At 47.2% G+C, this 14,477-nt stretch overlaps 1 protein-coding gene across 1 annotated transcript; it reads right to left on the bottom strand.

Annotated features, from left to right (window-relative positions):
• Window positions 1-1,369: 1,369 nt before the first annotated feature.
• Window positions 1,370-14,261, bottom strand: sid4 (secreted immunoglobulin domain 4). The gene is made up of 8 exons (XM_090195166.1): window positions 13,423-14,261; window positions 6,264-6,410; window positions 5,921-6,055; window positions 4,040-4,206; window positions 3,016-3,211; window positions 2,593-2,772; window positions 2,227-2,493; window positions 1,370-2,008 (listed from the first exon to the last, which is right to left on the bottom strand). The coding sequence occupies exons 1-8, from the start codon at window positions 13,469-13,471 to the stop codon at window positions 2,004-2,006; spliced, it is 1,146 nt and encodes a 381-aa protein (XP_090051292.1). The 5' UTR covers window positions 13,472-14,261; the 3' UTR covers window positions 1,370-2,003.
• Between the last annotated feature and the right edge of the window lie 216 nt (window positions 14,262-14,477).

The following is a 14,477-nucleotide window of genomic DNA, read 5'->3' as shown; positions in this document are numbered from 1 at the left end:
TTTCCTCCCAGACACCCTTTACCCCTATTCCTCTCCCTCCCCACCTCTCTCCCTCCCTCCTCTTTTCCTCCCTCCCTCCCCACCTCCCTCCCTCTGCCTTTCCTCCCTCCCTCTCCCCTCCCCACCTCTCTCCCTCCCTCCTCTTTTCCTCCCTCCCTCCCCACCTCCCGCCCTCCTCCTTTCCTCCCTCCCTCTCCCCTCCCCACCTCTCTCCCTCCCTCCTCTTTTCCTCCCTCCCTCCTCCTTTCCTCCCTCCCTCTCCCCTCCCCACCTTCCTCCCTTCCTCCTCCTTTCCTCCCTCCCTCTCCCCTCCCCACTTCCCTCCCTCCTCTTTTCCTCCCTCCCTCCCCACTGCCCTCCCTCCTCCTTTCCTCCCTCCCTCCCTCCCTCCCTCCCCCCATCTCTCTCTCTGTGTGAAGTGAGGGGGTGGTGAGAGGTGATAGAGGGCAGATGTTTCCTCTCTTCCTCTTTTAAAGACTTGAAACATCCCTTTGAAGAGGGGGGTGATGAAAGGAAATAAAGAGGTAGAGAAAGAGAGAAACCTTTAAACAGCGTGTGTATAAAACCCAGGAACAGGTACTGGTTGGCCCATTAGGTGTACAAAACCCAGGAAAAGGTACTGGTTGGCCCATTAGGTGTATAAAATCCAGGAACAGGTACTGGTTGGCCCATTAGGTGTATAAAACCCAGGAACAGGTACTGGTTGGCCCATTAGGGGCGGCAGGGTAGCCTAGTGGTTAGAGCGTTGGACTAGTAACCGAAAGGTTGCAAGTTCAAATCCCCGAGCTGACATCTGTCGTTCTACCCCTGAACAGCCAGTTCACCTAATTGTTCCTAGGCCGTCATTGAAAATAAGAATTTGTTCTTAACTGACTTGCCTAGTAAAATTTTTAAAAATTAGGTGTACAAAACCCAGGAAAAGGTACTGGTTGGCCCATTAGGTGTATAAAACCCAGGAAACGGTACTGGTTGGCCGATTAGGTGCCAGTGATCTGTTCTACTCTAGTCCAGCCTACCATGATATATTTGCCTAGTTAAATAACGGTTAAATAAAATAAATAAATACGCATAAAAATATGTGTCATGTAGTTGAATGAAATCCAACAGAACTTTGTCCTGCTAGTCTGAGTGTATTATAGGTCAATGTCTGCTTACTTGCATGAAGCTAACTCAATAGCCCCATCGTGTGGCGGAAAGCAAAACATTAAAGTGACGTCAAACGTGTGGCCACGTATTTATTTATTTATTTAACTAGGCAAATATATCATGGTAGGCTGGACTAGAGTAGAACAGATCACTGGCACACTGTTTACATTTAATTTATATTATTTACATATGCACTGAGTGTACAAAACATTATGAACACCTGTTCTTTCAATGACATTTATTTTTACCTTTATTTAACTAGGCAAGTCAGTTAAAGAACAAATTCTTATTTTCAATGACGGGCTAGGAACAGTGGGTTAACTGGTCTAGGAACAGTGGGTTAACTGGTCTAGGAACAGTGGGTTAACTGGTCTAGGAACAGTGGGTTAACTGGTCTAGGAACAGTGGGTTAACTGGTCTAGGAACAGTGGGTTAACTGCCTTGTTCAGGGGCAGAAGGACAGATTTGTACCTTGTCAGCTCGGGGATTTGAACTTGAAACCTTCCGGTTAGTAGGAGAAGGGTTGCAAAATTCAGAGAACTTTCAATAAATTCCCTGGTTTTCCCCAAATCCCGGTTGGACGTTTCCCAGAATCAGGAGGGAATAAATTGGAAATTTGGAATGTTCCAAACAGGATTTTTGTATGTGAAGGCTGTAATTGTAAATAACTGAGCTGAACATGAAATCAGGGATTCACATACAGAGAACATCTCAAAATATTTACCATTATTGATTTTATCAACATTTATTTCATAAACATTTTTTTCCCCACTATGTATGCATATCTTGGTGGGGTTGTGGGGTTTGTGACATCAACATTAGACGTATGAAGAGAGCCGCAGGGGAGATGAGTTGGCTTAGGCTGTGGACAGGGAGAGAAAGAGAGTGAGAGGGAGAGAAAGAGAGTGAGAGTGAGAGTGAGAGAAAGAGAGAGATTGAGAGAGAGAGAGAGAGAGAGAGAGAGAGAGAGAGAGAGAGAGAGACTATTAACATTTCACACTATTTTACTCTGAAGGGTTCAGACAAAAGTCTACATCTATACGATTGGTTTTCATATCAGCCTAATACGTTACAACTCACCTTTCACTGTGACCTTCGCCAGAGCCTCGCTGGAACCAACGTGGTTGGTCGCCACGCATTTGTAGGTCCCGCTGTCATTCAACTTCACCTGGCCAATCAGCAGCTGGCCATTCTTACTGGTCTCCGCCCCTGCGGGCATGCCGGCCCGGCCCACCCGCGTCCAACGGAATGTGATTGGGTGAGAGCCGTGGGCGAGGCACTGGAGACGGAGGGTGTCACCGGGGCGGAGTCTCACCTGGTCTGGTAGACTGGTGGTGTAGGGAGGGGCTGGGGAGGAAGAGGAGGAAGAGGGGGGAGAGTTATGACATGTCAATGTGTGTTTGTGAGTGTGTGTGTGTGTTTGTGTGTTGGTGTGTGTGTACTCACAGTCCACCTCTAGCTGTGTGTATGCCTGGCTGTATCCGTGTGTATTGGTGGCATTACAGATGTACTGTCCTGAATCCTGGCGCCCCACGCTGGTCAGAGTCAGAACACCACCCTCCACAGTGTGCTTCCATGGTAACGGGGCTCGCAGTTTAGACCAGGAGACAACAGGAAGGGGAGAACCTGGGGGGGAGGGGATACAGGGATGTGGTTATAAAGTAGTCCCATAGGGCTCTGGTCAACAGTAGTGATTACATAGAGAACAGGGAAACAGCCTGTCTGATATAAAATCCCTTATTATCATTGATTGATTGACTGATTGACTGATTGACTGATTGGTTGAATCACTGACTGATTAAATGATTGATTGTTTGACTGATTGACTGACTGATTGACTGACTGATTGACTGTCTGACTGATTATTACCTGTGGCCTGACACTGCATGGTGACCATGTGACCCTCCACAGCTGTCACCTCTGCCATGGATACCGTCGCCTTGGGTGCGTTGGCAGCGCCCTGGCCGCCCTCAACGATGACCTCCAACTTGACCTCGGCGACCCCCTCAGTGTTCTGGGCCTGACACACGTACACTCCAGCGTCCTCAGAGCTCACTGCTGCCACCTGGAGACAGGAGACATGGAGGGAGACAGTTGTGTCTGTCTATGTTTGTGCGTGTATGTCTTTGTGTGTGTACAAATGTTACTAAACTTGAGAGTACCAGAAGTCTTCACAGGAATTCGGGGAAGTGAGGACTTTTAGCCAGTCATCACTTGAAAAAAGGTTATTTTAGGCTCAGGAGTTAGGTTCAGGAGTTAGGCTCAGGAGTTAGGCTCAGGAGTTAGGCTCAGGAGTTAGGCTTAGGAGTTCGGTTCAGGAGTTAGGTTCAGGAGTTAGGCTCAGGAGTTAGGCTCAGGAGTTAGGCTCAGGAGTTAGGTTTAGGAGTTCGGTTCAGGAGTTAGGTTCAGGAGTTAGGCTCAGGAGTTAGGTTTAGGAGTTAGGTTCAGGAGTTAGGCTCAGGAGTTAGGCTCAGGAGTTAGGCTCAGGAGTTAGGCTCAGGAGTTAGGTTCAGGAGTTAGGCTCAGGAGTTAGGCTCAGGAGTTAGGCTCAGGAGTTAGGTTCAGGAGTTAGGCTCAGGAGTTAGGCTCAGGAGTTAGGTTCAGGAGTTAGGTTCAGGAGTTAGGCTCAGGAGTTAGGCTCAGGAGTTAGGTTCAGGAGTTAGGCTCAGGAGTTAGGCTCAGGAGTTAGGCTCAGGAGTTAGGCTCAGGAGTTAGGTTTAGGGTTAGGAAAATACTCATTTTGAATGGTAGTCAATTGTTGGTCCCCAAAAAGTCCTCACAAGTACGTGTGTGTGTGTGTGTGTGTGTGTGTGTGTGTGTGTGTGTGTGTGTGTGTGTGTGTGTGTGTGTGTACAGCATGTCTATATGTAGGTGTACGGGCAGATCGTCTGACCTTCAGTGTACTGGTGTCCTCGGTCTTTGTGGTTACCAGGTGTGTTCCGTGGCGTTGCCAGGTAACGGAGGGGCGTGGCCTACCTGTGGCGTGGCATTCCAGAGCTACAGGTTCACCAAGCCGGACTCGCAGGGGCCCTGCCGGGGTCACCCGCACCTTAGGGGAATCTGAGGCGAGAGGACATGCACAACACACACACACAACACACACACACACACACACCACACACACACACACACACAACACACACAACACACACACAACACACACACACAACACGCACAACACACACACACACACACACACAACACACACACAACACACACACACACAACACACACACACAACACACACACACACAACACAACACACACACACACACACACACACACACACACACACAGAAGAAGAGAGGGTTGAGTGTGGTTTTCCACTTCTTCAGGTGGTACACAGACAGATACATGAAAAAGTTTAATTTACTGACGTTTCAAGTTCCAACCATATGAAGAATGATCCTCCAACTCTGGCACTACATGTCAACTACTATAACTACAGCCCTCCTGATACGTCTCACTATACACCCTTCTCCATCCTACCCTGACACTACATGTCAACTACTATAACTACAGCCCTCCTGATTCCTCTCACTATACACCCATCTCCATCCTACCCTGACACTACATGTCAACTACTATAACTACAGCCCTCCTGATTCCTCTCACTATACACCCTTCTCCATCCTACCCTGACACTACATGTCAACTACTATAACTACAACCCTCCTGATTCCTCTCACTATACACCCTTCTCCATCCTACCCAGACACTACATGTCAACTACTATAACTACAGCCCTCCTGATTCCTCTCACTATACACCCATCTCCATCCTACCCTGACACTACATGTCAACTACTATAACTACAGCCCTCCTGATTCCTCTCACTATACACCCATCTCCATCCTACCCTGACACTACATGTCAACTACTATAACTACAGCCCTCCTGATTCCTCTCACTATACACCCTTCTCCATCCTACCCTGACACTACATGTCAACTACTATAACTACAGCCCTCCTGATTCCTCTCACTATACACCCATCTCCATCCTACCCTGACACTACATGTCAACTACTATAACTACAGCCCTCCTGATTCCTCTCACTATACACCCTTCTCCATCCTACCCTGACACTACATGTCAACTACTATAACTACAGCCCTCCTGATTCCTCTCACTATACACCCATCTCCATCCTACCCTGACACTACATGTCAACTACTATAACTACAGCCCTCCTGATTCCTCTCACTATACACCCTTCTCCATCCTACCCAGACACTACATGTCAACTACTATAACTATAGCCCTCCTGATTCCTCTCACTATACACCCTTCTCCATCCTACCCTGACACTACATGTCAACTACTATAACTACAGCCCTCCTGATTCCTCTCACTATACACCCTTCTCCATCCTACCCAGACACTACATGTCAACTACTATAACTACAGCCCTCCTGATTCCTCTCACTATACACCCTTCTCCATCCTACCCTGACACTACATGTCAACTACTATAACTACAGCCCTCCTGATTCCTCTCACTATACACCCTTCTCCATCCTACCCTGACACTACATGTCAACTACTATAACTACAGCCCTCCTGATTCCTCTCACTATACACCCTTCTCCATCCTACCCTTACCCATGATCCTCTCCATCACCACCCATCCATCCTCACTCTTGGAGCTCTATCACTGGGGCTCTTCTCCCCTCAGCCCTGTCCCTCCCTGGAGCTCTATCTCTGGGTCTCTTTTCCCCTCAGCCCTGTCCCTCCCTGGAGCTCTATCTCTAGGTTAGGGATGGTCACTCACGTTTGATGGTCAGTGAGGCCATCATGGTGCTTCGGCCCGCAGAGTTAGTTGCCACGCAACGGTACTGCCCCTGGTTACCGTTCCTGGTGTTAGCGATGGTGAGCACGGAACCATCCGGACCAATCTTCACGTTATCTAAGGACAGAGTAGATAGGACCGGTTAGAATGAGTTAGAACCATCTAACCACTTATGACCGGTTAGGACCAGTTAAAACCAGTTCAATCATCACATTTTTATAAACTGTCCATTTAACATTGTGTCACAGCTATTGTGTAGTTGAGTACCATTCAAGGGCTGTGTGTGTCTGTCTGCCTGTGTGCATATGTGTGGTCAGAGCCCCACCTGCCAGTGGATGGTTGTTGGTTCTCTTCCACTCCAGATGGACGGGCTGTGACTCACTGACCACCCGACAGCGGAAACTGACCGACTCCCCCTGCCGGACCCCTGCTGACCTGGGCTCAACTGACACTACTGGGGCCTGGGCACATACTGGATAGGAGGGAGAGATAAGTAAGTAACACACACACTGCCATAAACTCTATAGGTGTCCCCCAGGGCTCAGTCCCTCAGGCCCTCTCCTCTTTTCTCTTTATACCAAGTCACATGGCTCTGTCATATCCTCTCATGGTCTCTCCTATCATTGCTATGCGGATGACACTCAACTACTTTTCTCCTTCCCTCCTTCTGACACCCAGGTGGTGACACACATCTCTGCGTGCCTGGCAGATATCTCAGCTTGGATGTCGGCCCACCATTTCAAGCTCAACGTCGACAAGATGGAGCTGCATTTCTTCCTGGGGGAAGGCCTGACCATTCCAAGACCTCTCCATCCCGGTTGACTCCAAGTTGTCCCCCGCCCAGTGTGTAAAGAATTTTGGCGTTACCCTGGACAACACTTTTATTTATTTTTATTTCACCTTTATTTAACCAGGTAGGCAAGTTGAGAACAAGTTCTCATTTACAATTGCGACCTGGCCAAGATAAAGCAAAGCAGTTCGACACATACAACAACACAGAGTTACACATGGAGTAAAACAAACATACAGTCAATAATACAGTATAAACAAGTCTATATACGATGTGAGCAAATGAGGTGAGAAGGGAGGTAAAGGCAAAAAAGGCCATGGTGTCAAAGTAAATACAATATAGCAAGTAAAACACTGGAATGGTAGTTTTGCAATGGAAGAATGTGCAAAGTAGAAATAAAAATAATGGGGTGCAAAATAAATAAATGAATTAAATACAGTTGGGAAAGAGGTAGTTGTTTGGGCTAAATTATAGGTGGGCTATGTACAGGTGCAGTAATCTGTGAGCTGCTCTGACAGTTGGTGCTTAAAGCTAGTGAGGGAGATAAGTGTTTCCAGTTTCAGAGATTTTTGTAGTTCGTTCCAGTCATTGGCAGCAGAGAACTGGAACACCCTGTCGTTCTCTGCAAACATCAAAGCAGTGACCCGCTCCTGCAAGTTCCTGCTCTACAACATCTGCAGAGTACGACCTTTCCTCACACAGGAAGTGGCGCAGGTCCTACTCCAGGGACTTGTTCTCTCCCGTCTGGACTACTGCAACTCATTGTTAGCTGGGCTCCCTGCTTGTGCCATCAAACCCCTGCAACTTACCCAGAATGCTGCAGCCCGCCTGGTTCAACCTTCCCATGTTCTCCCACATCACCCCGCTCCTCTGCCTTCTAGTCTAAGCTCGCATCCAAAACAAGACCATGGCCTACGGAGCAGCAAGAGGAACTGTCCCTCCCTACCTTCAGGCTATGCTCAAACCAAAGCTCTCTGTTCTGCCACCTCTGGTCTCCCACTCAGCCCAGTCCAAGCTCTTCTCTGTCCCTGGTACCCCAATGGTGGAACCAGCTTCCCCCTGAAGCTAGGACAGCATCTTCTGAAAACATCTGAAACTCTACCTCTTCGAACAGTATCTTAAATAATCACACAGCACCCCCTCCCCCCACTAGCTCTGACTCTGCTATTAGCTTCTTTATTGAAGAAAATGCCATGACTATGACTGTGATATGTGGTTGTCCTAACTAACCAGGTAGGCCATTTTAGAACAAGTTCTCATTTATAACTGCGACCTGCCCAAGATAAAGCAAAGCAGTGCGACACAAACAACATCACAGAGTTACACATGGAATAAACAATCATGCAGTCAATAACACAATAGAAAAGTGTACAAATGTAGGAGAGTAGAGATGTAGGCAATAAATAGGACATAGAGGCAAAATAATTACAATTTAGTATTAACACAGGAGTGACAGATGTGCAGATGATGATGTGCAAGTAGAGATACTGGGGTGCAAAAGAGCAAGAGGGTAAGTAATAATATGGGGATGAGGTTGTTGGGTGTGCTATTTACATATTGGCTGTGTACATGTACAGTGATCGGTAAGCTGCTCTGACAGCTGATGCTTAAAGTTAGAGAGGGAGATATAAGACAGTGATTTTTGCAATTCGTTCCAGTCATTGGAAGCAGAGAACTGGAAGGAAAGGCGGCTAAAGGAAGTGTTGGCTTTGGGGATGACCAGTGAAATATAACCGCTGGAGCGTGTGCTACGGGTGAGTGTTGCTATGGTGACCATTGAGCTGAGATAAGGCTTGGCTTTACCTAGCAAAGACTCATAGATGAACTGGAGCCAATGGGTTTGGTGACGAATATGTAGTGAGAGCCAGCCAACGAGACATACAGGTCGCAGTTGTGGGTAGTATATGGGGCTTTGGGGACAAAACGGATGGCACTGTGATAGACTACATTCATGTTGCTGAATAGAGTGTTGGAGGCTATTTTATAAATGACATCGCCGAAGTTTTACTAGGGTATGTTTGGCAGCATGAGTAAAGGAGGCTTTGTTGCGAAATAGGAAGCTGATTCTAGATTTAATTTAGGATTGGAGATGCTTAATGTGAGTCTGGAAGGAGAGTTTGCAGTCTAACCAGACACCTAGGTATTTGTAGTTGTCCACATATTATAGGTCAGAATCGTCCAGAGTAGTGATGCTAGTCGGGCGGGAGGGTGCGGACAGTAATCGGTTGAAGAACATGCACTTAGTTTCACTAGCATTTAAAAGCAGTTGGAGGCCACGGAAGGAGTGTTGTATGACGTTGAAGCTCGTTTAGAGGTTTGTTAGCACAGTGTCCAAAGAAGGGACAGATGTATACAGAATGGTGTCGTCTGCATTGAGGTGGATCTGAGAATCACCAGCAGCTAGAGCAACATCATTGATATATACAGAGAAAAGAGTCGGCCCGAGAATTGAACCCTGTGGCACCCTCATAGAGACTGCCAGATGTCCGGACAACAGGCTCTCCGATTTGACACACTGAACTCTATCAGAGAAGTAGTTGGTGAACCAGGTGAGGCTGTCATTTGAGAAGCCAAGGCTATTGAGTCTGCCAATAAGGATGTGGTGATTGACAGAGTCGAAAGCCTTGGCCAGGTCGATGAAGACAGCTGCACAGTAATGTCTCTTATCGATTGCGGTTATGATATCGTTTTGGACCGTGAGCGTGGCTGAGGTGCACCCATCTCGGAAACCAGATTGCATAGTGGAGAAGGTACGTTGGGATTCGAAATGGTCGGTAATCTGTTTGTTAAATTGGCTTTCGAAGATTTTAGAAAAGCAGGGCAGGATGGATATAGGTCTATAACAGTTTGGGTCTAGAGTGTCTACCGCTTTGAAGATGGGGATGACCCCGACAGTTTTCCAATCTTTGGGGATCTCAGACGATACGAAAGAGAGGTTGAATAGGCTAGTAATAGGGGTTGCAACAATTTCTACGGATAATTTTAGAAAGAGAGGGTCCAGATTGTCTAGCCCAGCTGATTTGTATGGATCCAGATTTTGCAGTTCTTTCCGAACATCAGCTGTTTGGATTTGGGTGAAGGAGAACTGGGGGGGGGGGGGGTGTGGGCAAGTTGCTGCAGGGGGTGCTGAAATGTTGGCCGGGGTAAGGGTAGCCAGGTGGAAAGCATGGCCAGCCATGGAAAAATGCTTGTTGAAATTGTCAATTATCGTAGATTTATCAGTGGTGACAGTGTTTCCTAGCCTCAGTGCAGTGGGCAGCTGGGGGAGGTGGTCTTGTTCTCCATGGACTACAGTGTCTCAAAACTTTTTGGAATTAGTGCTACAGGAAGCAAGTTTCTGTTTGAAAAAGCTAGCCTTAGCTTTCCTAACTTACTGAGCATATTGGTTACTGAGTTCCCTGAAAATGTGCAAATTGCCGGGGCTATTCGATGCTAATGCATAACGCAACAGGATGCTTTTGTGCTGGTCAAGGGCAGTCAAGTCTGGAGTGAACCAAGGCTATATCTGTTCTTAGTTCTACATTTTTTGAATGGGGCATGCTTATTTAAGATGGTGAGGAAAGCACTTTTGAAGAGCAACCAAACATCCTCTACTGACAGGATGAGGTCAATATCCCTCCAGGTTACCCGGGCCAGGTCGATTAGAAAGGCCTGCTTGCTGAAGTGTTTTAGGGAGCATCTGATGGTGATGAGGGGTGGTCGTTTGACCGCGGACCCATTACGCACGCAGGCAATGAGGCAATGATTGCTGAGATAGTGGTTGAAGACAGCAGAGGTGTATTTAGAGGGCAAGTTGGTCAGGATGATATCTAAGAGGGTGCCCATGGTTACAGATTTAGGGTTGTACCTGGTAGGTTCCTTGATCCTTTGTGTGAGATTGAGGGCTTTATGCATGTCCCAGTTTAGGTCACCTAACAGTACGAACTCTGAAGACAGATGGGTGGCGATCAATTCAAATATGGTGTCCAGGGCATAGCTGGGGCTGAAGGGGGTGTATAACAAGCGGCAACGATGAGAGACTTGTATCTGGAAAAGTGGATTTTTAGAAGTAGAAGCTCAAATTGATAGGGCACAGACTTGGATAGTATGACAGAACTCTGCAGGCTATCTCTGCAGTAGATTGCAACTCCGCCCCATTGGCAGATCTATCTTGTCGGGAAATGTTATAGTTATGGATGGAAATTTCAGGATATTTAATGGCCTTCCTAAGCCAGGATTCAGACACGGCTAGGACATCCGGGTTGGCGAGTGTGCTAAAGCAGTGAGTAAAACAAACCTAGGGAGGAGGCTTCTAATGTTGACATGCATGGAACCAAAGCTTTTACGGTTACAGAATTCAACAAATGAGAGCGCCTGGGGAGTGATGCTGGGGGCTGTAGGGCCTGGGTTAATTTCTACCAGAGGAAAAGAGGAGGCGTGGGATAAGGGTAGGATAAGATTTCTGGGCGATTCAAGAAATAATGTACAGACAAGGGTATGGTAGGATTTGATTACAGTGGAGGTAAACCTAGGCATTGAGTGACGATGAGAGAGGTTTTGTCTCTAGAGGCACCATTTAAGCCAGGTGAGGTCCCTGCATGTGTGGGGTTGGAACAAAGGGGCTAGCCAAGGCATATTGAGCTGGGCTGGAGGCGCTACAGTGAAATAAGACAATCACTAACCAAAACAGCAGTAGACAAGGTATATTGACATTAGGGAGTGGCATGTGTTGCAGAGGAATCATAGGGTCCAGTGAACAGCCAGGCGAGCTGGAGACACGACGATTCAGACAGCTAGCAGACCAGGGCTAGCAGGCTAGCAGATGGGCCTCAGGGGGACGTCGCAATGGACGAGCCTGTTGAAACCGTGATGGATCGGCAGGGCTCCGTTTCGGCAGCGAAGGGTCCAGGCCAATTAGCAAAAGAGGTATTGAAGCCCAGGAATTGTCTGATGGATCTCTTCGGCTAGCCGGAACATGGGCCTAGCTCAAGGCTTGCTCCAGGCTAACTGGTGCTTTCTTCAGGACAGAGACGTTAGCCATGAGTAGACACTCGGATAGCAGCTAGCTAGCTGCGATGATCCGGTGTAAAGGTTCAGAGCTTGCGGTAGGAGTCCGGAGATGTGGTAGAGAAAAAGCAGTCCGATATGCTCTGGGTTGACATCACGCTGTGCAGACTGGCAGGACCGAGCCTGGCTGATGCCTGGGTTAACGGTGATGACCGCTAGCAGTGGCTAACTGACTACTAGCTAGTAGCTAGTTAGCTGGCTAGCTTCTGATGGGGCTTCCGGTTCTAAAGTGTAAAAATAGCAGATCCGTACCACATTAGGTGAGGCGGGATGCAGGAGAGTATGTTCAGTCCGTAGATCGATATTGAGATTTAAAATATTTTTTTTTAAATACAAAGAAAACGATATATATGACAAGACAAGACAAAGACAAAACAGACGTCCGACTGCTACGCCATCTTGGAATGCATGAATGCTAGCTATCTTCAGGCGAATGCTCTGTCAGGCACTCTGCTAAATGACTCAATGTAAAATGTAAAAATGAGGAGAGATAGGTTAGTAAGACACACACACACACACACTGTAGGAGAGATAGGTTAGTAACACACACACACACATATAACACAAACACACACTGTAGGAGAGAAGAGACAAGGTTATAGCACACACACACACACACACACACACACACACACACACACACACAGAGAGAGAGACACGCACACACACACACGCACACACACACACACGCACACACACACACACACACACACACACACACAGAAATAGACACTAAGAGAGACACACACTAGTTATTGACATCCTCCGATGCAAGAGAGAGTTCAGGGTTCCACCCAAAGGGGGGGTTCAATGAGTTGACACACACTCACACTCACACACAAGCACGTACACACACTCACTCACACTCACACTCATACACAAGCACGTACACACACACACACTCACACGCTATTCTTGCATATACAGGATTCACATATAGAGAGTAATATAGACCATGTCCACATTGAATGGTATGCATCTAAAGGCATGCAGGCACGCACGTACACTCACACACCAAACACACACACACACACCAAACACACATACACACACTCACATAAAACACACACACAGGGGCAGACTGTGAGCTTTCAGTCTGGTCTGTGGGGAGAACAGCAAACAAATGCCCCCCCAGAGCAAACATCCAATCAGAGACAACATGCAGCTCAGGTCTGGATAGGACCATGACTCAGCAAGACTAGACCACATGATATTAACACGGTATTATAAATTCACATCTACAGTAAAAAAAAAAGGAAATGTATCACCATGCATTTACATTTCTGAGAAACATTTTATTTATTTAGATTAAGAATTCTAAACCATCGCAACATTAGTTTATTAGTTTATTCATAATCCCAAAACGTATTTTTAGAAAGTAGAAAGTTTAAAGCAGTTTAGAGCTATAATAATATCTACTTAAAAGGGATAGTGCAGCAATTTAACATATGTAGATATTTATATCCTGGCCTTGTCTATAGACTGCTTTCAAGATTGGGAAACAAAAATTAAAAATTAAAAAATCTCGGAACTATCCCCGGAAAGGATTTAATAACATGTTCTGCATTGTAGTGTTGAGAGAAGCAGCTTGTAGTTTAATAACATGTTCTGCATTGTAATGTAGAGAGAAGCAGTAGTAGTAGTTTACCTGTCCAGAGTAGAGAACAGAGGAGCAGTGCTGTTGTGGAGGAATCCATGTTGCATAGAGCAAAGATATCCCTCTCTCCTGTCCTACAACCTCTCTGCCTCTCTCCTGTCCTACAACCTCTCTCTCTCTCTCTCTCTGCCCCTCTCTCTCTCTCTCCTGTCCCTCAACCTCTCTCTCTCTCTGCCTCTCTCTCTCTCTCTCCTGTCCTACAACCTCTCTGCTTCTCTCTCTGTCTCTCTGCCTCTCTCTCTCTCTCTCTCTCTGCCCCTCTCTCTCTCTCTCTCTCTCTCTCTGCTCTCTCTCTCTCCTCTCTCTCTCTCTCTCTCTCTCCCTCTCTCTCTCAGCCCCTCTCTCTCTCTACCTCTCTCTCTCTCTGCCCTCTCTCTCTCTCTCTCTCTCTGCCTCGCTCTCTCTCTCTCTCTGCCTCTCTATCTCTCTCTCTCTCTGCCTCTCTATCTCTCTCTCTCTATCTCTCTGCCTCTCTCTCTCCCTCTCTCTCTCTGCCTCTCTCTCTCTCTCTCTCTCTCTGCCTCTCTCTCTCTCTCTCTCTCTCTCTGTCTCTCTCTCTCTCTCTCTCTCTGTTTGTCTTCAGTCTTCTGCTGTGTGTTGTCTCGCAGTCTCTCTTTCTCTGCCCCTCTCTCTCTCTCTCTCTCTCTCTCTCTCTCTCTCTCTCTCTCTCTCTCTGCCTCTCTCTCTCCTGTCCTACAACCTCTCTCTCTCTCTCTCTCTCTCTCTCTCTCTCTCTCTCTCTCTCTCTCTATCTGCCTCTCTCTCTCTCTCTGCTTCTCTCTCTCTCTCTCTCTCTCTCTGTCTCTCTCTCTCTCTCTCTCTCTCTGTCTGTCTTCAGTCTTCTGCTGTGTGTTGTCTCGCAGTCTCTCTTTCTCTCCTCCCCCTCTCTCCCTCCTTACTTATTTGTGTGTTCAGCTTACCCAGATAGGCAGGCAGACAGACAGTTAGACAGACAGACTGGCAGTCAGTTGCAGGATATTAGCTCAGAAACAGAGAAGAAATGTCTGCCCCCCCCCCCCCCCAACATAGAACCAGCATAGAAAAAT

Source organism: Oncorhynchus mykiss, chromosome 13 (genome assembly GCF_057628025.1).
Source record: "Oncorhynchus mykiss isolate SJ-2025 chromosome 13, ASM5762802v1, whole genome shotgun sequence".
Taxonomy (NCBI): Eukaryota; Metazoa; Chordata; class Actinopteri; order Salmoniformes; family Salmonidae; genus Oncorhynchus; species Oncorhynchus mykiss.
This window is presented reverse-complemented; position numbering and strand designations above follow the sequence as displayed.